Source organism: Dermacentor albipictus, chromosome 1 (genome assembly GCF_038994185.2).
Source record: "Dermacentor albipictus isolate Rhodes 1998 colony chromosome 1, USDA_Dalb.pri_finalv2, whole genome shotgun sequence".
NCBI lineage: Eukaryota > Metazoa > Arthropoda > Arachnida > Ixodida > Ixodidae > Dermacentor > Dermacentor albipictus.
Window position 1 is genome coordinate 117,318,250 of NC_091821.1, and position 25,258 is coordinate 117,343,507.

General features: G+C 52.7%; 1 protein-coding gene across 2 annotated transcripts in view; it reads left to right on the plus strand.

The window, feature by feature from the left end:
• LOC135907865 (diacylglycerol O-acyltransferase 1-like) overlaps positions 1 to 25,258 on the plus strand; it is a 237,705-nt gene that overhangs the window by 117,510 nt on the left and 94,937 nt on the right. Inside the window, exons 1-3 of one of the 2 annotated variants that reach the window (XM_065439625.1) lie at positions 14,100 to 14,344; positions 14,794 to 14,834; positions 22,638 to 22,723. In XM_065439625.1, coding sequence (XP_065295697.1) covers positions 14,243 to 14,344; positions 14,794 to 14,834; positions 22,638 to 22,723 — 229 coding nt within the window. In that variant the 5' untranslated portion in view covers positions 14,100 to 14,242. Of the gene's footprint in view, positions 1 to 14,099; positions 14,345 to 14,793; positions 14,835 to 22,637; positions 22,724 to 25,258 lie in introns of those variants that run through there. The other variant, XM_065439624.1, reaches the window with a different exon arrangement.

Here is a 25,258-nt window from a genome sequence, read left to right on the forward strand (position 1 = left end):
TTCTAAGCGAAGCTAATGTCTCCCCATCTCCCTATCTCGAGCGCGCTGTTACCCTACCGAGTGAAATTAGAGACAACTACAGAGTCTCACCGTTTCCCAGAAACGTCCACCCACTATACAACGTGGGTAGGCGCCGGGCCCGCGCCCTCGCGATTCTCGACCGCACCGACGCGGATCGTGAAGCCACCGCATTTGTGGACGCGGCCCAGTACGGCAATACATCAACTTTCGCGATAGCAGTTGTGGACGGCAACGGAACGTTACGATCATCGGCATCGGTTAAATCGACCACCAGTGCTAAAGCAGAACAGATAGCCGTAGCCATCGCATGGCAGACCCCACATTTACCCATGTCCTCACGGATTCGCGTGCTGCTATTCGGGCTTACGAAAGCGGCAACGTATCGAAAGAGGTAGCGCATGTATACTACTAGCAAGCTCAAAAAAGTACAAACGATGCCTCTCCTGGTTCCCCGCTCACATGGGGAAAGACATTCACCCGCAAAAACCCAACTTCAATGAAACGGCCCACGACCATGCGCGAGAACTTGCCCGTCGCGACGGTCCTACGGCCTCCGAGGGGCTGGACATTCAGTTTAATGACCCGCTACTCACTTACCAAGAAATCACCTCACACTATCGAAAAGGCAGAATGAAATACCCGCTCCCGCACGCCAAACTCGAGCGCGCGCAGGCGGCCGCGTTTCGAATGCTGCAAACGGACTCGTATCCGTCACGAGGCCTATTAAGCCACTACAATTCAGAAATCCCGGCAAATTGCCCAGACTGCCCAGAACTCTATTGCTCACTCTCGCACATGCTTTGGCAATGTACCGCGTTACCAGAGGGCCCTCTCTCCAGTGAGCCCGAATGGGAAGAAGCTCTCAAAAGCCCGGACCTCAAACTCCAACTCAAGGCCGTCCAGAGGGCCCAAGAACTGGCGGAGCGTCACCACGTTCCCGTCCCGACTTGGGCGTCGCCTACGGTTTCGGCCCAAGGAGCTCCCCGCGTGCGCTCTCCAACGGCTTAAACCCCCTCAGGATCTCAATAAAGTTCTTGACTGACTGACACTGATCAAGTTTCAAAACATTCATGATGACAACGGGCTGCGTGGAGATGCGCAAATGGCACAATGCTTACACATACTTAGACAACTCCCAGAGGAGTTTCCGCGTCAGTGCTTTCTGCCGCCTTCGATTTCTGCCAGTTGACGGTATGCCGTAGCCACGGACACATTTTTTTCCATGACAATACGCAGGAAAAGGCAGCGTGTCGTCGCGCTTGATGCTTGATGTCATCCATTCATTTCTACCCCTTTAGAAGCTTCAAGCCGTGCTCAAGTAAAGCTTGTAGTACGTGACCAAAAGGAAATAAAAAGACGAAAGAATCGCTTATGGCTTTGCGTGGCCTAATGATATTGATGCTTGCATAGATTTGGAGGTCGGCGGCGTTCCCATCGGGGAGACGATGGACATAACGACGCATAACGCGCTTAACGCATGGCACTTAACGCTATGTGCATAACGGCGGACAAAAATGATATAATAAAGCAGACGGACGAAAGTTATTTTCTGATCGCAGTTGCTGCGACGATTGTTGTCGTGTGTGCATTTCAGTGGTCAGCATGATCGTGTTATGAGCAGCGGTCGTTGTTTTATCATTAGACTACACACACGCAAGATGGCTCCGGCCTGAGCTGCACGCAAATCATTCGGTAGGCTTCCCAGAGAGCGTTCGGCATCGCTGATGTTCGGCCAATGCCAAATTGTGTGGCGTAGTCTGGTAGACTGGAATCGAAGCACTTTCGCAGCAGCGTCTTTCGCTAGTGAAGCAGCATCAAAACTAATCTAACAAAATTCAGGAAAACCATCTCACGATGACTGTCAATGTTAATGCGATTCGCATTGAACATTGAAGTAATGTAGCGACAAACCGTGTGGCTGAAGGTACCTTTATTTACAATCTGTAGTGAGGGGAGTAGGCTAAGAATGATAATCACATTAATGCACGCATGCGTCACAGCGCCACCGCAGGTCACAACGTGTACGCCGTCGGACGCTACAGAGAAACCTTCACTAAACATGGCCTCCCAACCCGCTGCTAGTTTTGTCCTGCTGGTACAGTAGAATTACGGTACAGCATATCTGATATCGAATGAACGACGGCGCGATTGCATGGGCGTCTATACAGGCGTAGAACCTTTAACATATTGTTAGCTAGAAAAGCGGGCGGGCCGTCCAGAGGGCCCGCGACGTCGCGGAGAGTCACCACCTCCCTGTCCCGTCGTGGGCGGAGCCACCAACTTGATCGGGGAGCCTTCGGTTCCCCCCAATCAAGTTCCTCAGGACACTCTAATAAAGTTCTTGTCACTGTCACTGCCTGCTTTTATCAGTCGTACGTGCACCTGTGGACTGCGCTCGCAGCAAGTCGATAGAGGTTAGAGGTACCACTAAGCCCTCTATCCTCGCGGGCATTTGGGGCGCACAGCGCTAGAGCGATAGGTTGCTGGGCTTGAGTATAGTGCGTGACGCGGGTTTGAATTCGCCCAGTAGTACAAAAACACCCGTGTACTTAGATTTCGGTGCACGTTAAGGAACCCCAGGTAGTCCAAATTATTCCGAAGTCCCTCACTACGGCGTGCCTCATAATCAGATCGTGTTTTCGGCACGATCTATTTATTTTATTTTTTTTCCCGCTTTTGGAGACGGTTTTTTTCTTTAAGTGAAGGTCTGGCAAAACGGTTAGACACGGACACGCCAGCTGGGCAGTGTGCGAAGTATCCCACCAATCCTTATCGCATTAAAAGCAGAGATAAAATGTTACTATTCATCTCATCAATTCCGTACAGTCCGGCCAAGGCCACTCGGTATAATGTGCCAGCCGGTGTTGTGAGAAAAAAAATCTTGCCGACAATTCACAATTCTCAATGGGCGATCCTAGGAGTCATTCTTCTGGTTATCGATTCTGATTAGCTGGCCGGACCTTTCGCTGCACTCCACGATGGGGGTGAAACGTGCCATGATTATCATTGGAGTAAGATAAGTAAGATCGTAAGAAGACAGCAAACAATGACACCAAGGCGGTGAGTTCTGGCGCTGGCTAAAACTCCCAGGTTTAGTTGTAGTAAATAAACATAAATAGCCAGGACAGTGGATAGGAAAACGGCGCCGCGGTAGCTCATCTGGGAAGAGCATCGCACGCGTAATGCGAAAGACGTGAGTTCGTATCCCACCTGCGACCAGTTGTTTTTTTTTTCTCATCCACTTTCATTTCCATTTATCATTTCTTTATAGTGCAATTAAGAACAAGTAATGCCCCTATGCTGTCGGGCCCTCGGCTTCCTTTCTTCTCGTTCATATATAAACCGCCAAATAATGTCTTACCGTTGCGAAGCACCGCAAGTAGCAAGGTCGCAAGGGTGGATTCTAACCGAAGCGATGCGCCCTGAACATTACCATGTTATGAGATATTACTAAGCACACAAGGCATCGTCAATATACCGCGCGTACGTAACCCGCCAACAGGGTTGCCAGATCGCTCCAACCACAGGTAGCCAAATTGGCCTCCGCAGTAGCCCAAATGTAGCCAAAAGCGAAACTTTTGGGTAGCCCAAATGTCGCCAAAAGCGAAACATTTGGGTAGCCCAAAAGTAGCCAAAAACTTTGTCTTTTTGTGAAGTCATTTCTTAAACATATTGAATTAACTTTCGGCAAGAATACCTACATGTTAGTTCTTCCACGCATGACCACGCATGACCTCCGCGCGCATCGTCACAGAGGCCATGCGGCACGAAAAACAGATGCTGCACAACCGCAAGAAGTGTAAAACGCAGGCATGCAAATTCATAAGGCAAATGCGGTCTTCATAGCAAATGCGCTGTTTTATTTTTCCCAGGGCACCAAAAAATCACGAAAATAACAACACACAAATAGCAACGCGCCATACACACGCTAAGCAATGGCATGCATACAGGCGTTCAGTATTATTACTTACAGCTCATAATAATTTCGCTGTACACCACACAATGCACTAAACGAAAAACTACAAAAAATTGCAAGACAAAGACAAAATCTAGTACGATATATAGACATAAAATGCTATGATTAAGCATCACGAGCTTATTGCGAAGTGGAACTGCTTGGTCCGTACAAAATGCCAGAGCTGAAACGTGAAAAAATTCCTGGTCCGGTTTACAAACCTTGCAGCAGCCTCCGTTCCTGGCGAGGCCAAATTCACGTGGAGGAGCGCTACCAATGGCTCGTTCGACATTCTATTTCGAAGGTCGGTTTTAATGAGCAAGACCTGGCTGAACACTCGTTCGACGGCGGCATTTGATTTGGGTAGTGATAGCAAAGACAAGAGGAGGGTTTGGAGTTGTTGGGTTTGGAATAAACCGCGACGATTTCTGCAATAATAAAGGTCCGTCCTCCTCCTCCCAGGGCAACGATGAAGCATGTTTTATTAGAATTGAAGGTATCGATCGAACTAGGCGCCACTGGACTCCTTGAAGCCCTTGGGTTCAGCGAGAACAGGGGGAAAGTAAACATGTCCGCAGTAGAAATTAGTGAGCGGCGATCGGAAGATTGGTGGAAGAAAAGTAGGGAAACGACAAACAACGGAAGCGTGCAAAAACAAAGTTCACAATAGGGGTTCTGAAAGGTTGGTTATAGGCATTTGTCGTGGTTTTTTCTTCTTTATTTAACATAGGTTGGACATTAGGCAATATAATAAGAGCTTGGAGGGGCGGCCCACCGCCCCTATCCAAAGAGGACGCTCATAGCATCCATCCATCCATCCATCCATCCATCCATGCATAGCTGGGTCGCCTTTTCTGCGCTCTCGGCACGCTCGTTTCCGTGCGTGTATGTACATGTATTGTCGTTGCGTCGGAAACTCCAGGGACAAACGCAATAGTCAGCAGGAACAGTAACAAGAACGGACTGTTTAATACGGCGTGCTAGTCACTTCTTTTTCGCTGTTTCTTTTAAATGCCGATAAAGCTTATCGTCCTCGCCGCACTACAGACGCGGCATTTGCCTCCCTTCCAAGTGAAGCATCGTCCCGATGCGCAACTTGAGCGTGTGCATGCGCGAAACATTAAAATGCGACTCGCTTGGAAAAGTACGGCTTCATGCGCACCACATACACCACTTCGGGTAGTTGCTTGTGGCGTCGCGAACAAGTGTTACTATTTGGATTCGGTCTCGGCCCCGGCGGCCGCGTTCTGCTTGGGGGCGAATCGCTAAAACAACCGTTGTAGGAGTTGGGGACGGACTTCGGGATGAAAACAAACTTGGAGGATTTATTTTACATTATTTACAGTGAGACGTCAATGAACAGTCGTACAGTCATTACGGGCCGGCAGCAACTTGGACGCTGCGGCCCGCGGCAAGAAGTTCGGGAGAGGTGAATCAGGGAATGCTCCAGAATGCTCTGGAATCTCTGGCATCCTCTTCCGCTGCTCCCGGTCTGCGTCTTTTAAACCCTTCGAGGTCTCGGCTTAAAACGACGTTCAGCCAATGGGCGAGCCCGCTCAGATGACGCCATTTTCGGCCAATGGTAGGCGCCCGTGCGATTGTGTCATACCCGGCGAAGAGAGTCGCCGCTTGGTCCTCCTGCGGTCTTGCCTTGCTGACTTACAACTCGCCGTCACAATAGCCAGGTGGGGGCGACGGCGGACCAAGGCGGGCAGGGTCTTTCACGGTGCCTTACTTCTCCCTGCGGTCTTGCCTCGCTGGCTTGCAACGCGTCGGCACAATGGGCGTATGGGGGCTACGCTGCCAGGCCTTCCCGGTACATCACAGCCGTCTTGCTTCGGGACCCACTTTCCTTGCAACAGTGCCGGGCTATCCCCTCGTTTTCTGGAAGAGTCAAGCATTGAATACCTCCCCGGCGGCACACGAAGTGGGGGCTGCCAACTTGTTTACACGTGCGCTCCTCTGGAATGTGCTTTCCGTGTTTCTGCGCTCTTTACTTAACAGTGGCGCGATTCGATGTGGTCTCGAGACCTCGAAGTAGGCGCAGGAAACAGCCCCATATCTAACACCGTGTACTGTTCATTTCGGGCACGTTAAAGAACCCTATAGGTAGTCGAAACCCACTACAGCGTGTATTATAATGATATCGTCGTTTTCGCACGTAAAACCACAGAAGTTAATTTAATACGCTCACACGCACCGTCCTGGTGTTAGTTACATCGTCACTATCGTCTACCTGCGAGCACGTGTTAGCAGGAGACATCCTTGGGCCAGTTTGCAAGCGTTGACAGGGCGTGCACTAACTGATCACTATTTATAATTGACCGTGTGGCTCTGCTCAAGCTGTGCGTTTGCCTCTGATTGAGGCATTTTGCGATACTCTGCGTATATCAGTGTCGGCAAGCTTTCGCAATGCGACCTAAACGCAGCCGGCTTCGTCGTTGAAGGACAGTGCCCGCGGGTAGAGACAGACCACGAGTAATCTCGTACGTATCTGTAGGCATACGTACATAGTTGACCGTTCAGTGAACATTGTTAAAAAAAAAAAAATCAGGGGTTTGACGTGCCAAAACGACGATGTGCTTATCAGGCACGCCGGAGGGGAGGACTCCGAATTTATTTTGACCACTGTAGTTCTCTCATGTGCACCCACCCATTCCATTGCACTGCACACCATGGTGTACTGCATTGCACTGCACACCATTTCGCCCTCATCGAAACGCGGCCGCCACGACCGGGATTTGATTCCGTGCCTCAGGCTTAGCAGCGCAACGCCATAGCCACTAGGCCTCCACGGCGGGTTCAGTGAACGGTGTCAAAAGTTAGTAAATACAAATGATTCGAGACCGAACGGTAGTTGTTGCTGACCAACATTTCTAGTAGAAGCGGACGTCGGGTAGCCGCCAACATTTCTAGTAGACGGGGTGGAGGGGGATCGGTGGGGCATTTGCTAGCGTGCAATCCGCGTATAGCGGATGCCCGAATTGTAGCGTTCGCATATCCGCATACGCCTTTATCTCTTGTGTACTCAGATCCTTGTCTCGTTATGCACGTGCCGCACTTGAACGCAGGCGTTGCGCTATTCAATGGCGGACAAGCGATATCAACGCTGATATTCCTTTGTATGTTGCATCTTATCGAGGTTCTGCGTGTCTGTGTATAGATAAGCATGCTTGTGTACACACAATGCGTGTTATATCCTCGTTCGTGGTTCTGTTTACTGCGCTGCTTGTGTTGGAACTGGTAGGTCAGCGCCTTCAGGATCCAGGGAGTGTCATTTGAAGTGCACGTATGAGTTGATTCCCGATTCGAAATTCTGCACCAGAAGTCGACGCGGCACTTTAACTGTCGCAGATGACAGGCATTCCTAAAGACAGGTTAGTCTAGATGAAGAAAATAAAACGATGTTATTGGTCGAAATATACTATCGGTGGTGTACGTGGGAAAATGCTTGGCGCAGTATGCGTGGTTAAGAGCAGTGCGAGTGACGAGGACAGAGAAAAATCGCACAGCACGTACGCTGAATTTCAACTGCATTTATTCACGGAAAACGCTTGCTTAAATACGAACAAAAAATACGTACGCAAAGCTATCACACGCCAAGAGGTCAACAGAAAAGGAAAGAAGAAAAAACAAACTTAGATGCGGACACCAGGGACGTCAGACCGTGGCCTACTCTACTTCACAATCGCGACATACCCCAGCTCTCGCGTATGCCTCGCTTGGGCTGCTCGCTTGGCCTTGCACTGCAAGAGTTGTGGTTATGCGCTGGTTTTCGTCAGTGCTGCTGTGCTTTTCCAGCACGAAAATCAGCGGACGCGCGAGCTTGTTGAGGCCTACTTACCACTTACATAAAGAAAAAAGGGATAAAGTGCATCAGCCAATCATTATTGCTTTTAGAAAGCGAAGTAACCTTATTACAGAATTGCTAGGCATACGCGAGATTTGTGATATGCCGCGATTTGGAGTAGTGTGTCACCATCTGATGTCCGTAGTGTCCACTTCTACGATTTCGTATATTGTAGTAGTATATCGAGTAGTGAACAGGGTAATCTCGCATTGTTTGGTGGAAGCGTAGAATATTATAAGAAATTGGTTATAAAAAGAGCAAAGCCGCAGTAACTGTCTCACGCATTGGTGTGTAATCTCAACTGCTGTATTGAGGGAATGGAATATGGAAATAAGAGAAAGCGTAGAAGTAGTATATTCATGTGACGCGCAGCCAAAGGAAGAGAGAACTGGTGCGAATGCTTATGCTTAGAAGCATCAGGAGCGACCGGCGCATCAACCGGTTCTCGTTGTGAGCTGACACTATATCTCGCATGTATATTCATTGCTGAAACATATTGAAGTAGCTTAGCAGAACTCCACTAGAATGCGATGCATGATTTTTCCAAAGCGGTCGAAGTTTGTTTCCTAGGGGATGTTTCCTCAATACAATAGCACAGAAGTGGCCGTTTCCTATCGCCCTCACCTTTTGGTCACCAAACACCGATTTGTGTGAGTGGTTTTAGAAGGGGAAAAGGAAGAGATAAGTACAGCGCTGTTACTGCCTCTCGTGCGAGGGCACCTCCACGGCGCTGTACGGGTGAGGGGAAAGGGACAAAAAGAGTAGAGAAAAATAGAGTAAAGAGTGATAGATAGCCCAGCGGTAAGGGTACGTCAGGAAGGCGCGGCGGCTACAGCCGCTCGTACAGATCGGCACCGTCCAAAAATTCAAGCAGCGCCACGAAGGCGCGTCCGGTCAACGACGAGTGCGCCACCGGGAACAGGAGCGCCTCGGTGTTGTCGCACGGCAGTCCGAGGCGGCGGTAAGCGCTCGTGAGCGCGTCGCGCTGAGCAGAGTACGCAGGGCACCGTAACAGCACGTGCTCCAAGTCCTCCACATCGGCGCACTTGAGGCAAAGAGGGCTCCCCGTACCTTGGATGCGGTGTGTCCTTGCCGCGGTGCGGTAGCAGCCGATGCGGAGGCGAAGCAGCAGCGCCCGGTCTCGTCGGTGAAGGCCCGTACGTGGCAGCAACTTTGGCGGCTTGCCACTGGCGACGCGGGCGTCCGGGTGTCTCGCTCGTAGCATGATGGCCACGGTGTGGCGGGCGACGTCAAAAGGAGTCACCACGAGCGACCGGGGCACTGGCGCAGTGTGTGCGGCCTTCGCGAGCCGGTCCGCTTCCTCGTTCCCGTGTATGCCGATGTGGGCAGGCACCCACTGCAGAACGAGGTCGCATCCCTGCTCGCAAACGCCACGCATCTTGTGTAGGAGGCGCTGAATCAGCGGGGGTCCCTGGTCGGCTCTGGACAGCATGTGTAATGCCGCACGGGAGTCCGTCAGGATGGCCGCCGCAGGGATGCGCCGCTGGTAAATGAGCTCGGCCGCCAAGTCGATGGCCGCCAGCTCCGCGTGCGTAGACGAGACCGCGTTCAAAACGCGGCACTGACTGTGCGCGGGGATCTCAGGAGCTACGCACGCGGCAGCAGCAGCACCGTCCCGCAAGACGGAGCCGTCGGTGAAGACGAGCACCCGGCCGGCCAGCTGCTCGCTGATGGCTGCAGCCGTCTCTTGTTGCAAGGCGCAGAGCGCTGTATTGCGCTTGCCTCGAACGCCAGGGATGGTCGTGCGGACGAGCAGACGACGCTCTCGATGCGGGGGCGGAGCAAGCCACGCACACGTGGCGCCACCCCGTACCAGGCTGGCGAACTGGGCGGCGCGGCGACCCATGCCGGAGCTCGGGAGAGAGTGCAGCCGGCCGATCAGCTGCTGGCCGTGCCGCGAGCGATGTAGGCGCTCCACGTGGTTGAGGGCGCGCCCCTCGGCACGGAGAGAGATGGGTGTCTCCCCCGCCTCGGCGAGAGTGGCGCCGCTCTGTGAAGATCGCGGGAGGCACAGGAACTGGCGGATGACGGCTCGGTGATCCGCGTCCATCACCTTCCATTGCGTTGGCTGCAGGTCCGCCAGCGGTAGAGCGTACAAGATCCGCGCTGAGGCCACGGAATTGTAGAGGCGTAGTGCGAGAGACGGCGAGCAGCCCTGGCCACGAGCGAGCAGGGATCGCGCAGCGCCCGCCACCTGCGCGGCACCTTTCCGCAGGGCAGCTACTGCAGCACACCAGTTCAGCCGTCGGTCGATGACAAGGCCAAGGTAGCGAACCCGCTTCTCCCACGGAAGTAGCACTCCATGGAGGGTGAAGCGCGGCGTGCGGTACTGCCCCTCGTACTTTGGGTGCACGATGAGCGCCTTGGTCTTGGCTGCCGAGAGGGTGAGGCCGATGCCGCTGATGTAAGCATCGACCCCGTCCAGCGCGCGCTGCACACAAGCACGCACCGCATAGCCGACGCTGGTGGGGCCGATCGCGAACAACGCGATGTCGTCCGCGTACACTGCGACACGAACCTCGTGCGCCGGGAACTGGGGAATGTAGTCGGGGATGCGTGCCAGCGCGAGGTTGAACAGGAATGGGCTAAGCACGCTGCCCTGCGGCACTCCTGTCACAACCGCACGCGGCCGACTGAGCGCTCCTCCAACGCGCACCCGCATCGTCCGGCCGCCAAGGAAAGCTGCGATGTAGCCGCGCATTCGTCCGCACACTCCGAGCGCATCGAGAGCGTCCATGATGGTGGCGTGTGGCAGACGGTCGAAGGCGCTCTCGACGTCGAGGAGAACGAGGTAGCCTGCCTCGCCTCGACGCTTCGCTGTCTCCAGCGTGGCGATCACGTCGGCAAGGCAGTCTGCTGTGGCCCGGAGTCGTCGGAAGCCGCTCTGCTCCGCCGCAAAGGTGTCGAGCGCCGCCGTGATCCACTCGAGCCGCCGCAGCGCCATGGCCTCGAGCACCTTGCCAGCAGCGGAGGTGAGCGAGACGGGCCGGTACGAGGCAGGATTGCTGGCTGCCTTGCCAGCCTTGAGCAGCGGGACGACCACCGCCTCGTTCCACTCGACCGGGATGCTGCCGGTCCGCCAGACGTGGTTGTAGGCGTCGAGCAGCAGCAGGAGCTGGTCACCATCCAGGTTCCTAAGCATCTGATATGTGACGCCATCGGAACCTGGTGCTGAGCGGCGCTTCCTCGATGTGAGCACTGTGCGAAGCTCACCGATAGTAAAGTCAGCCTCGCACAGCGCCCTGATGTCCTCGAGGATCCCGGCCGATGGGAAGTATCGCTCCGGGGCATGCAGCTCGCGCCTTGGGTGCGGTTGCGGCTGCAGCACGTGCGGCGCCGGTGGACGGACGGTGGGCGGCGGGCAGAACGTCTCAGCGAGGAGCTCGGCCAGCTGACCGTTCGTGATGCCGCGCGCCACGGCGATGGAGAGGGCGGGGCAGCGTGGAAGGCGGGGCCGCAGGATCGCCCCCAGGATTCGCCACGGGCTCGATCGCACGCTCGCCCGTTCCAGCGACGAGCAGAGGCTGGACCAGCTGGCGTTGCGGCGCTGCTTCGCGTGGCGACGGCATACCGCGTCCAGCCGGTTGTACACAGTCCAATGTTCGCGCTGGCCCGAGCGCAGCGCTAGCCTCTCGGCTCTGCGACGCGCAGCGCGGAGGTTCAGCTGCTTGATGTCGGGAACGGGCGTCCCGGCCGGCACGACACAGCGAGTCGACGCGGCACGCGCGCACTGCGCGATGTGTTGGAAAAACCCGCTGCACTCCGAGACTGGCACTGTAGCACACAGTTCCCGGAATCGCGGCCAATTCACAACATTGTACGCACGCGTCGGCAGGTGGGCGGCACGGCGGGGCTCGAGGTGGATGGGGTAGTGGTCGGACCCTCGCATGTCGGGGCTGCGGCGCCAGATGTAATGGCAGCGTTCCGACACTAGCGAGAGATCCAACACACTTCCCTCGCAGCCACGACGGGCGAAAGTGATAACACCCGTGTTGGCTATCAGTAGACCCGCCTGCTGGATGGCGTCAAGTAGGTCCCGGCCACTGCTGTCGGTGTGGCTCGAACCCCACGCAGTGTTGTGCGAGTTGAAGTCACCGCACATCACGAGGTCGCCGCGCACACGCTGTGACAGCCGGACGACCATCTCCTTGTCCCAGCGGCCGCCGCAGCACGCGTAAACACTCGCGACGCACGTGTCGGTTGTTCCGATTCGCACGGTCACCGCCACGCACTCGACGCCCGTGCACGGCAAATCGTCCACACTCACCACGGCTTGAGGGAGCCCAGCGCGTACGTAAAGTGACGCGCGAGATCGCCCAGCCGGATGAGTGGAATCGGTACACGGAATGGCCGTGCATGACGCCTGTTCGCAGCCAGCAGCACTGTGGTAGCTGACGAAGCCAGGCAGATTGAGCTCTCCCGGGCGGACGTGGGTTTCTTGCAAAGCAAGCACGTCACATCCGTCCGAAAGAGCCCCATCCGCCAGCTCTGGATGTCGGCGGCGCATCGAACGAACATTCCATTGAACAATGCGCGGCCGTTGCCCCACTGGTGTACTAGCCATGCTGGATCAGGGCGTCATGCATTTCCAGTGCTGCCACACACATGTGGCGCGCTGGGGAGTCGGCAGGTACCGATTCCAAAAGTGCACGCAATGCCGACGCGAGCGTCGTTATGACGAGGTCACGTGCATCGGGTGTCGTCGTGCTGCGGGGTTGGGCGGAGCTGCTCTCGGCGGCTGGCTGCGGCGCTGTGTTGCCGGCCAGCACGTCACGGAATGATCGGCCCGGCTGAACCAACGGCGATGATCGTGGCTCGGGGGCGCGCTGTGCTGTGGTGGTGGTGGCCGGCTGCTGATTCCGCTCGGCAGGGGCATTGCTCCTCGCGAGAACCAGGGCTTGTTTGCGCGTGATGCGCGGAACGGTTCTCGCGAGTATGCTCGCCACCCGCCGCTCGAGCTGCCAGTTGGGGCAGCGTGGCTCTGTCGACTCGTGCGGGCCTCGGCAGTTGATGCATCGGGTCCGCTTTGAAGTACAGGCGGTCGTCGCGTGCGACCCCGCGCATTGGAGACAGCGCGGGTCGCGAGAACAGGTCGCTGTGGCGTGCCCGAAGAGGCCGCATCGACCGCACTGCAACGGCCGCGGCAGCTGCGGACGTACGCTGCGGCGCTGCTTGAAGAGGTGAACCTCTTCCGGCACGTCTCTGCCTGCGAAGCGTAGTGTTGCGACATCGCCGCTTCGGGTGACGGCGAGTACGGGCACCCGGCTCTCGATACCCTCAAGGATGGAAGGCCCATCGATCGCCGGGTCCACGTTGAAGAGCGTGCCCGTGCAAGAGTCGGCGATGAGTGCCTTCGCCTTGACGGGCACGTCGCAAATCACCCGGACGGCGAGCAGTGCAGACAGGTCCGTGCCAGGCAGCGCGTCGACTGCCACGACGTTCCGTCGCAGGTTCGGACGGACTCGATGCGTCCCCGAAACGCCGGCCAGGAATGCGGCAATTGCATCGCGTGATGCCGCAAGGAAATGTGCCTTCCTCGCGAGCGGTCTGTACAGAACGGTTTCCCGTCCTTCAGGGGCTGGTGCGATGTGTGGTACCGCAGCAGGAGAGCTTGAACGTGCGCCGGGATTAGCGACGGTAGTGATCGCCACCGACCGCACGGTGCGGCGCTTGCGCCGGCTGTTTTTTTTCCTACCCGGCTGCTTCGCGCCGGGGAGGAGAGGGTCCGCGGGTGGAGGCGGGGCATCGCCTTGCGTGTGCGCCGTGACGTGGCAGGGCGGCGCATGCGCCGTGGGGTCGCTCACGGGAGCGTCGCTCTCCGCCGCGTGCGTGTTTGCCTCTGCCTCGGCGGGGGCGCCTTCCGGTTCCGGGGGCTCGTGCGGCGTACGATTAGGCACGGCTTCCTCAGTTGGTTCAGCAGTAGCGGGGGCGCCGACCCTTTCTTCTTGGGCGCTGGGCGACGGGGAACGGCTGCTCGCCGAGTCCGTGGCCAGTGTCAGCTGGCTGTCCTCGCTGCTGCTCTCGCTGGTTGACGAGTAGGAGCAGGAAGGCGGGCAGCTGCTAGAGCGGCGCGAGCTGGCGGTGTCGTCGTCGCTCTCGCTGCCGGTGTTGTCTCCGCCGTCGTCGTCGTTGTGCGGGGCAGCACGGCCGCGTCGACGACGCTGTGTTGCGACTGGGGCAGTGTCCCTGCAGGTTCCCGAGCGTAGGAACCTCGGGGATGGGGCTGCAGCCTCGACAGGCTGCTCTTCGTTCTCGGCGGTGGCGCAAAACTGCCGTCTCGCCTCCGCGAGAAGCAGTTTGAGCGCCGGCGAGTGCGCTGAGGTGGGGCCGCGTGGCCCCTGCACTGGGTTGTCGGAGACGGACATCCTCAGTGCAGTGGGAGAGAGCGGTGGACGATGGTACCTCCGACTGCGTGTGCACCCTTGGGAGCCCTAAAAAGGGCTACGCTCGAAAGCGCGGTCGTAGGTGCAGCACACGGGCGGCATGGAGGTTGGCTGGTGAGTTCGATTGCAGACGTTCGAACAGGTCCGAGGCGCAGAAGCCCAAACACCGATTTCTTTGCAGTAGTTTTATATACAGCTGTGGTACAACCGGCCAGGCAATCTTGTGTCCTTGTTTATGTACCGCGGTGGAGTTACAGTGGTTGATTTGCGCTAGTATTTGCTTTCAGCAGTGTCCCGCGGCGTATCGACGTATCCAGACGTCGTATCGCTTCGCGTTATTTTTCCCCCTTTTGGGCACTAACGGCGCGAAATCGGGATGAAACAAAGCTCTCTTTCTCTCACTCACTCTTTCTTGAAAACAAGAGAAGACACAAAAAAGTTCGAGCGCTCGAGCTTCTTTTATGTGTCTTCTCTCGTGTGTTTTTCCAATTTCACGCAGTTGGTACTCAAAGTTTAACATCAACAAACAAGCCCCTTAAAGCTATTTTTTTTTCTTGCCGCAGGTGTTATCAAACAGCAGAGTGGCCTTGGAGAACCTTATCAAGTGAGTATGCACTCCTCGTTATCCACCCCCTCCCTTTGGATCCCCCTAATGAGAGAGGGGCGATGACAGAGAAATTTCGCCTCGCCGAGCTAGCTACCTGACGTCATGATCGCTCCTTAGTTTCTTTCCCCACGCTTTCCCCAGGCATGGCCGCTTCTGTCTCCGCATGGCCTCCAAGAGTGGAGGCGCGTGCATCTCGGGTGCACGGCGCTCTATGACTTACGTAGTTGCCGGAAGGAGTAAGCTTTCTGAGGACAATGTTAGGCTTACTTCCTAGTCCGACCGTAGGTGGAATTCCCCCATGTTGTCAAATGCCGTAATGAAGGCATTTTGAGCCAATCAGAGGCTGTACTGCCAATCGTACTGCGCCAATAAGACCAATCAGAATCAAGCGTATTGAGCCAACCACAGCTGATCAGGTTGCAAATTCGACAACATGGCGGAATTCGACAATGTCCAGAACAGCACCTCGTGCCCATGGCGGTCCATGGGTGCCGCGGCGTTGCTCCACGGGATGCTGCCGCAGTGCTGCCAACCCTAGAGAAATTTGAAGTTTGTCCAACTCTAAGGAAATTTTGCACAATGACGCGAAGGAAATAAAATCCGTCGCAGGTGTATGCCACCCTGACAATTGGCGTACCAAAGACAGCAAAGCTGTATAAATGGTATGAGCGAGTTCCCAAACCTGTTGGAAGCACTAGAAATCTCTTTGCTTGCTCACTACCTTGCTTGAAACTATGTTTGTCTTCTGCATATTAATCTTCAACCCCACTCTCATACTCTCTCTGTTAAGGTCCTCAATCATTTGTTGTAACCTGTCCCCAGTGTTCCTGAACATGACAATGTCATCTGCAAATTGAAGGTTGCTGAGATATTCGCCGTTGGTCCTTACTCCTAAGCCTTCCCAGTTTAATAGCTTCAATACTTCCAAGCACGCAGTGAATAGCATTGGAGAGATTGTCTCTTTGTCTGACCACTTTCTTTTTAGGTATCTTTCTACTTTTCTTGTGTAGAATTAAGGTGGCTGTGGAATCTCTGGAGATATTTTCTAGGGTATTTACGTAAGCGGTCTGTACTCCTTGATTACGCAATGCCTCTATGACTGCTGGCATCTCTACTGAATCAAATGCTTTTTCGTAATCTATGAAAGCCATATAGAGAGGTTTATTGCACTCTGCGGATTTCTCTATAACCTGGTTAATGACATGGATGTGATCGATTTTAGAGTAACCTTTCCTGAAGCCAGCTTACTCCTTTGGTTGACTAAATTCCAGTGTTGTCCATATTCTATAGGAGATTATTTGGTAAATATTTTATATAATACTGGGAGTAAGCTAATGGGCCTATAATTTTTTAGTTCTTTAACGTTGCCCTTTTTGTGGGTTAGTATAATGTTTGCATTCTTCCAGTTTTCTGGGACCCTTGCAGTCGACAGACACTTCGTATAGAGAGCCGCCAGCTTTCCTAGCATTATGTCTCCTCCATCTTTGATGAAATCGACTGTTATCTCATCCACCTTGCAAAGCCTTTCTGACTTCATCTCTAGTTATAGGAGGAGTTTCTGTATACTGTTCATTATTGTTTTGAATAGAGCGCTGCTGAGTCGTCTGGTTAAAATGATCTACACAATAGCTAGCGGTACAAGGTAGATATTGAAGGGGAAAAAAAAGATTAAGGAGATGTGTTCAGAAATGCTAGATAAAAGCCATGTACAGCATACTGATTAAATCAAGCAGACTAGGTGACTTTTTGTCACCGGCCCGTTTCAAAGAGGACGCAACTAAATCACTGTAACCATCACCGCCATATTGCGATCAAAGCAGTCTATCTTCCGGCGCCATGCTGGAAATGGGATCGCGCTGTAGGGTGCCCGGCGAACTTGCTTTTCACTAGGGGTGGCAAGTTTCCGCGTCTTGCTGAGAGCTCTCAACAAGGTTTTGGTATTAGGAAACTTCTTGGCGTGTAGTTAATAAGATGTTAGCTTCGATATAGCCTGTAAGAGTTGTCGGACGATCCTACCGCTGTCAAGCAGATGTAGGACTCGTCGGACTACCTCGCCGCTGCCACCATTTGAAGGAGTCGGAGGTCGTAGATGAGGAACTCGGTTAACAGGATTTATTTACAGGATTAACATATTTTAAGACAAGATACATTGGCAGTCTAGCGCGACTCCAATATGGAGCCCGCAACATTAACATTCAGCAAAACAGCATTCGAGCACACAGCTCACTACTACATTTTGGCACAACATCGAGCACTCAGCTCCTTACGACGAGCACGACACGAGCACGAGCACACTCTAGCAGTCGGCAAACGCTGCTTATAAGCCTCCGCTTGACGTCATAGTTCGACGTCATCGTTCGGCGTGGACGGAGCACGAATGGTCGGGAATGTGCGTCCAATCATGGTAAACTTGCCGCCGCCCCGCAGTACAGCCCACACACACAAAGGCTAACACGTTCGAGCCTACACACACAAAGGCTAACGCGCTCGAGGGCTTTGTAGAACTCTCGGTATAACCCGCGGTGTCGTCGACCGAGGGCCTCGTAGAACTTTGCGCCGTCTCGGGTGGCGCGGCGGCGCACCACATTCCAGAGCTGCCCGCGCGCCACGTGGCCGCCTGTCATCCGTAGTTCTCAGAAGGCGCCTCGTCTGGGGGGGTTGGAACACGCGCAGTGGGCTGAAAGCTGGCACGTTGCCACCCCCGTACGGCCATTCCTAACAGCTCCTCCATGGCCCGGAAAATCTCGCCTGGCCAGTCCTGGCAACCGCTGGGCAGGAAGAGAATGGCTGGCGAGTAAGATGACGGCTTTGCTCTCTGCAACCCCTGCGTACTTGGAATGCCTTCAACCATCTCACAACAACTGGCACAAAAGAGTCGACCCGGCAACACAACACCGCTCAGCGTTCAAACGCCCGGAATTAGCTGCTAACCCACCAGGCCTCCTATCACAATTTCCATGCAAGTCACTCAATTGGGAATCCCAAATTTTGCCCCAAAATTTCGTGCCACCAAAGCGAGCGTTCACGTTCCTCCTGAGTTCGACCAAACCCGGCCGTCGCGCTGCTCAAGAGTAAAGGGTTACGCAGAATTAAACCGAACGCTTTCAAACACCAATACTCAAACATAACTCCAGCAGCCTAACTTCGCGAACAGCCTGTTACTACCCTATCACAGTGGCGTACTTATCTCATGTACTGCTGCCACTGAACCGTCTGGCCAACTCTACAGGTACGTCATCACAAACGCGCTAAGTTTGAGGTCCCTATTCCGAACTCGTGCTTGCATCATACAAAGTTTTCATCACGCTGACTCACATTTGTTCCTTTAATCCACACAGGACACGTTCCTTAAACAAACAACCACCCTTGCGTAACTTACGCAACACAGAGGAACCTTTGAACAAATGTGTCTTTTACTAACTAGCTCTTTGCACGCGTACTAGAGAAGTCAGAATACGGCTGCCCTCGACACACACGAGCAACCCAGTCAAAAACCTTCTGCTTCCTTCCGTCCGCACAGGACACGCGCTAATAGACCTAAGAGCTTTTCTCAGTGCAAATCACGCACTTACTGAAAGTCTACGCGCTTAACCTTAAAATTCAAAAAACACTTAAAAAAAAGAAGGTTAAATAACACACACGCGCGTTACGATAGGCCTCTCAACGATAACCTTGACCTTCAGGTTACTCACATACACACAAAAAAAGAAAGCCTATATACTTATTAATGAACATCTCGCGAGACTACATGTTTACTTAAAACGCATCTTTCAAATCTCGAGCTTCTCAAACGAAAACACAAACAAAGCTCATACCTTTACATATTGAAAGAAAACCTAGTCTCAAATCGCGAAATTTTCCGATGCTCAAAAATAAAAACAACACACTTCATTTCTACGGAAGGGCACTCGGCCTCCCTTTCCAAACGCTTACGTCTGACTCATACTTTGAGTCGAACCCGCGGTGGTCGCACTTTACAAGCTACTCTGGCTACGGAGGAACAACAAAAGGGCTGACTCACTATCAGCTCCCCCAAGACGTTACGGTCTCCTGCCAATTTGCGTCCTCCCGCCCCGCTTTCAACAGGACCTCGACTGACCGCGTCGCTACTCCCCACCTGGTCTCGTCTTGCCACCTTGCGCTTCTTTGAACTGCACGCTGAGCTTCGAAGAGAACGACGGAACGACGAGGAATTTAACTGCCCCGTGCCCTTTGTCCGCGTCCGTGCAGAACAAGCTTCTCGGTCCCCCTTTGACCGGTGGCTCGAACTTGTTCGATGCGTCAACATCGTCCGTGACGACCGCACCTTTCTTTTCTCCGCGCCCTGCCTTCTCGCGCTTGTCGCCGTCTTTGGCTTCGCTACATTAGTCACCGCATTCCGATCTTTTCGGCGCTTCTTTCTGCGGCGCTTTCTCCTCGAACTCTCTTTCATGCCGTCATCTCGCGCCTCGTGCTGGCCGTTACACATCTCGTCGGCCCAGATCGGTCTCTTACCCGCACAGTCTGATTGATTTTCATTTAAATCAACATTATCTCTGCCTCGACTGGCGGACAGCTCAACCGACTCTGGCACAATGCAGCAGGCTTTACTCGAGTAAGACAACTCGCACTCTTGCGAACTGCCCTCTACTACATTGCCCAGCTCACGCTGTGCATCGGCACACAGCCCGTCGGTATCGATCGCTGTCTCACGCGCACAGTCCGAATGATTCCTAAATAAATCATCCATCTCTAGGCTACCTAGACTGGCGGAGAGCCGCACCGATCCCTGAACAATGCAGTTGTTCTCTCGTGAGCTACGGAGCTCGCCATCCCGAGAACTATTCTCAACTGCACCGTCCAGCTGGCACTTCTCTTCTACACGCAGATCTGACTCGACATGGGTGCTCGCGTCTGTCAAGTCAACAGTACCCTGTACCTCGCTAACGACCTTGATACCATGAGATGCGACGCACACACGCGGTAACTGTGCCAAATTGTTCGCAGCTGGCCTAGCTGTCTCTACAGTCCTCTGTTGGCACAGCACCTCGTCGCTCTCACTCTGGCCTTCAACGGCCTCTGCTGCCACTAAGGCATCGTTAGCTGCTAGCACTTCGAGTTCACTTATGAACGTGTTGCTATTCTCACAGGTACTACTACTCTCGGCTTTCGACTGAAATCTGCTGTCGACATCCTGCCACTTTCGCTGCGTCCAGCCTACAGATTTTTCAAGCCGCTGTTGACTTTGTTCGATTAACTGCTCGAAACCTTCAATCTTTTTGTTCAATGCCTCAATGTACTGCCTTGTTACTTCTGTAAGGCCTTCTTCCTGTGAAATGCTTTTCAGTTCCTGCCTAGCTTCTTCCTGTTCTTGCTTAAATTCTTCCTGTTCCTGGCTAATTGCTTCCTGTTCCCGCTTTTTGCTTAGAATTCGTTTGCCCATTTGTTCTATGAATTTTGAATCATTGTTGCTTTCTAGAATTGCCTTACGAATTTCTGCTTCCGTCAAGTCCTCCTCTACGTTTACCTCGATCTCCTCACACAACCACAACAGGTCAGATCTCGTCAAACACATTAGGACCATGGTCGCTACTTTAAGCTTTGGCTCTGCTGTCACACAATACTTGCTGTGATACCCACGCAAATCAAAATACAAGTAAAAGATCCCCAGCGAATCAAATCCAAAAACACAGTGAAATTGAAGCCTGGTAAATCTTACAGCCAAAACCAAACGCTTACCCACTGAAGCAGCACCATATCACCAGTCCTTCCCCGCCGTATCCAGTCAGTTGCAAGAGGTGGTCAATCTCAAGTCGCCTCCAACTTGATAAGGATGCCGGTCGGTCACCATGTGCCAACGTCCGTCAGCTGCCGTTGTTGTCTCCCGAGTCGTAGGCCGATCTAGGAGCCGTAGTCGGATCCCACCGCTGCCACCAGTTGTAAGAGTTGTCGGACGATCCTACCGCTGTCAAGCAGATGTAGGACTCGTCGGACTACCTCGCCGCTGCCACCATTTGAAGGAGTCGGAGGTCGTAGATGAGGAACTAGGTTAACAGGATTTATTTACAGGATTAACATATTTTAAGACAAGATACATTGGCAGTCTAGCGCGACTCCCATATGGAGCCCGCAAGATTAACATTCAGCAAAACAGCATTCGAGCACACAGCTCACTACTACATTTTGGCACAACATTGAGCACTCAGCTCCTTACGACGAGCACGACACGAGCACGAGCACGAGCACACTCTAGCAGTCGGCAAACGCTGCTTATAAGCCTCCGCTTGACGTCATAGTTCGACGTCATCGTTCGGCGTGGACGGAGCACGAATGGTCGGGAATGTGCGTCCAATCATGGTAAACTTGCCGCCGCCCCGCAGTACAGCCCACACACACAAAGGCTAACACGTTCGAGCCTACACACACAAAGGCTAACGCGCTCGAGGGCTTTGTAGAACTCTCGGTATAACCCGCGGTGTCGTCGACCGAGGGCCTCGTAGAACTTTGCGCCGTCTCGGGTGGCGCGGCGGCGCACCACATTCCAGAGCTGCCCGCGCGCCACGTGGCCGCCTGTCATCCGTAGTTCTCAGAAGGCGCCTCGTCTGGGGGGGTTGGAACACGCGCAGCGGGCTGAAAGCTGGCACGTTGCCACCCCCGTACGGCCATTCCTAACAAGCCCTAATATCGAAAGGCGAAGGGCCTATAGAGGCATTGCTACAGCTTTGCCCGCGATCGAAATATGATATAAATTTAATTCTGGGGTTTCAAGTGCCAAGACCACTATATGATTATAAGGCGCGCCGTAGTCGGGCACTCCGGATTAATTTTTGACCACCTGGGTTTCTTTAACGTGCACCCAACGATCATTATTGCATTTCGCTCCTGAGTTCGTTGCCGTGCGTTCACTGGAAATAAAATATTCTGAACGTACACTCTACGAAGCTAATGGCGTCAAGTTCTTTTTGTTTATGCTGGCAATCCAAAGTGGACGCTTGTCTGCATTAGCAGCGGCGGAGTCCGCGAAGTCTCCGTGGCTGAGGATGTGCTTCACGTTCGCTTCCGGAAATTATTTTTGCAGCCGAATACATCACAGGGGTAGCCCGTTGGCCTTTAGTCATCAGACATCGCAGCAATCACAGACGGAACACATTAGAATAGCACTAATTCGCAATGACGCCGCTACCGTTGCAGTCTGCCTAGAAAGGGCGATCTCCGCGCACCAGTGCGAGGAGGAGAGCGGCGCGCTGGTTCAACGCTGCGTTCCTCCTCGCAAGCACCGCCCGTCGCAGACAAAATGGCACCACGCGTTTGCAAAGACCGCTTCTTTGTCTGGCGTCTGGTACTCAATGAAACTGCTGTCTAGAAAGTGTAGGTTTTATGCTACGCTTCTGCTGCAAAGAATGGCTTTGTGTAAGTAGGCGGAGCTGCACTTTTCATTTGTGTTCAATAGAAAAAAAATTGCTTGTGAGCATGCATTGTTTTCAAGTTGTTCAATGCAGTGTTGTTTAGTCCTTGAAAATTCTTTGTCAGGGCCGTGCACGGAAGTTTTAAAATGTTTCCACAGAAAGTACAGAAATTAGTCTGAAATAAAGTTAAACCTTTCACATCCTATCTCACCAAATGGCAGCTCAGTTGGAGCGCCAGAGGTGTGTGCATGAAAATTGTTTCTACATAGAGAGTGGGCCCCCAAAAAAAAAACTGTAGGCCATCTCACAGGACCACTGTAGTTGAGAGGACCTGCTGTATCTGCGAGGCTTTTTCCTCGAGTGCAATTATACCATATGTTCCTCATTTGAATTGTGTTCCTGTTCGGTTTTGTAGGTATGGAATCTTAGTGGACCCAGGGCAATGGGTGCGGTATCTGCTACTGGATCCCAGAATATGGCCTCCAGTTTATGCTACACTTGGTAAGCATTACTTGTCTCTCGACTTTGTGCTTGCTTGTCATTGCGTTTCCTTGTCCTGTTATATTTACATGTTGTACTACCACTTTATAACTGTCAACTTACACTATTAGCGTGCGTATGGGTGATGTGTTCCTAAGATATGGGGCGCATCAGCAACACCTATGCTCAGTTATTACTTAAAATAGGGGACTTCAGATTAAATAATTATGCTAGCCGTGATTCTTAGTTGTGGAGGACAGCAAGAATTCTTCTACGATAGTGTCCAACGAACTTAAGTAAATTTTCTTTTGAGGTAATACAATAAAGTTATTTCACTCACTCTTTTGAAGTAATAACTTTAGTCCGCATACTGCAATAGCGAAATTGCAATCGTGCAGCGTTCTCTAAACAAGACAACTTGGTAGGAATCCAGCGGCTTGTACCAGTTTAAAAACAGCCGCTCCATAAACTTTAAAAAATTAATCATATTAGAGGTATTTTGTCCCACAGTGCATAAAGAAGTGACTTTATGAAAATGACGTAGCATGCCACTGCATTTGCCCGAAGTACGTACGCTTGTGCACAGATATGTCTAAACGTGTTATGGTGTCAGAATTCACACTAAATTGACAGATCCGCCGTGGTTGCATAGTGGCTTTGGCTTTCTGATCATTGACAAATTTAGGCGCTCCGTGTATAAATCGTATCATGAGAAGCCAACAAAGACACCAAGGAAAACATAGGGGAAATTACTTGTACACACTAATTGAATTAAAGAAATTATAGATTAATGGCATTGAAAGTCGATGAAAAAACAACTTGCCGCAGGTGGCAAACGATCCCACGTCTTCGCATTATGCGTGCGATGCTCTGACCATCGTATCGCACAGCTTCGGCCACCGCGTAACCACTGCGTGAACCATTCAGTTATCGCAATTATCGTGATACAAGTACTGCAATATGAAGTTTGCGACGCGGTAATCTGTGCTTGCTAATTATTTTTATTTTTTTCTGCTGAGGGATACACCTCGTTCATGTAATGCTTGGTATAAGATTGCCGAGTAATGAACAATCGCGACAAGTCGCTAGAGCCTGACATTAATGTATTAGTGCAACCACTTGATTTCTTTAAAACGCGGGAAAATGCCCTCTGCGGTTTACTCTAAACACAAAGCAAACACAAACACAAAATTGGTATAATTATGGCGAACGGGGAGGGTGCGACGGTCACACATCGCGCTCTCGACGTGGGCAGTCGCTGATCCTACTGCAGCACAAGGGTAAATGCTTCTGTACATTGTCAAAAATATATGGGGGCACTTAAGCAATTTTTATGGTGTGTGAATGCGAGAGCATTACTTGTCGCTGAGTGTTGTTGCGACGTCGGGGTCTGAGTGGCCATTATGGTCCCGTGGCTTGTGATGTGCCAGGTGCCAGGCGATTGAGAGTTCCGGGGCGACGTCCAAGAGATGGGAAGACGGGTTTATTTACAAATTTACATGTTGGTGGTGTACATGTACGAGCACACCCGCAACGGTCCAGCTCCGGTTTTTATCCAGTTCATTTCCCCTTTTCACTCGTCAAGGGAACCCACTGGTCTTCTTCTCGGCCAATCACAATCGTCGAACCGTTCCGTCGGACTCCTCCTCCAATATGTATATGTAACGAATATGTGGACCACGGAACAGTCGGCAAAGTGCAACTCCAGCGATTTTTTTACCATGTCAAGGTAATGGAATATTTAGGTTCCCAAGACACGACTGTCACGCGTCTGGTTGTAGAATTGCTACGCAAATTCTAATATGTTAAATAAGCAAAAAACCGCGAAAACAAAACCGAAACCTGACCAAGCAGCCGAGCGAGCTTCTTCGTGTGACGTCACGAGTGTCCCCACTGGGAAAGGCGTGCAAGGCTTGCCGATCTCGCCCGCTGGCAGCGAAGAGCAGACGCTCGGCTGAATCGTGACCGCGCCCGACCTTCGGTCACAATGTCAGCAGCACCAGCGCTTCGAATCTGTCAAATATTGACAGATAATGTTTTGACGAATTCGATAGCCACGGATCACCGTTCGCATTCGACCCGCCACCATGAGAGCCAGCGCCCATGCGCTACACATCATGCTGCAACATGAAGACCAAGGGTAGCCCTAACCGCCGATTTTATACGTGCTGCTTGCTATTTTAAGTGTTTTACCTCTTCTCGGGTAAACGCTTCGCATGCTTACTGCAAGATGTGGAGCACGACCTTCCGCATTTGTATTTTGCGGGAATGCCGCTGACAGTCCAAAGCGCCGAACGGTGCGTTTGTTTACATCGCCACGTGCAGCGACTACTCGTCGTTCGCTTGAGATATAATACTAGCCGTTCATCGGTGGCATCAATTAATGTCAGAATATATCAAAACAGGCAGATTTTGTGCATGTAGGCACCGTTGCGTCACTCTGAGTCGCGCTGATATGAGCGACCACGCACAGCGAGCCGGAGACTAGTATATACGGGAGCGTTGTTACGCTGCCTGTGTATACGTATCATTCATCGTATTCTCTTCATGCACACA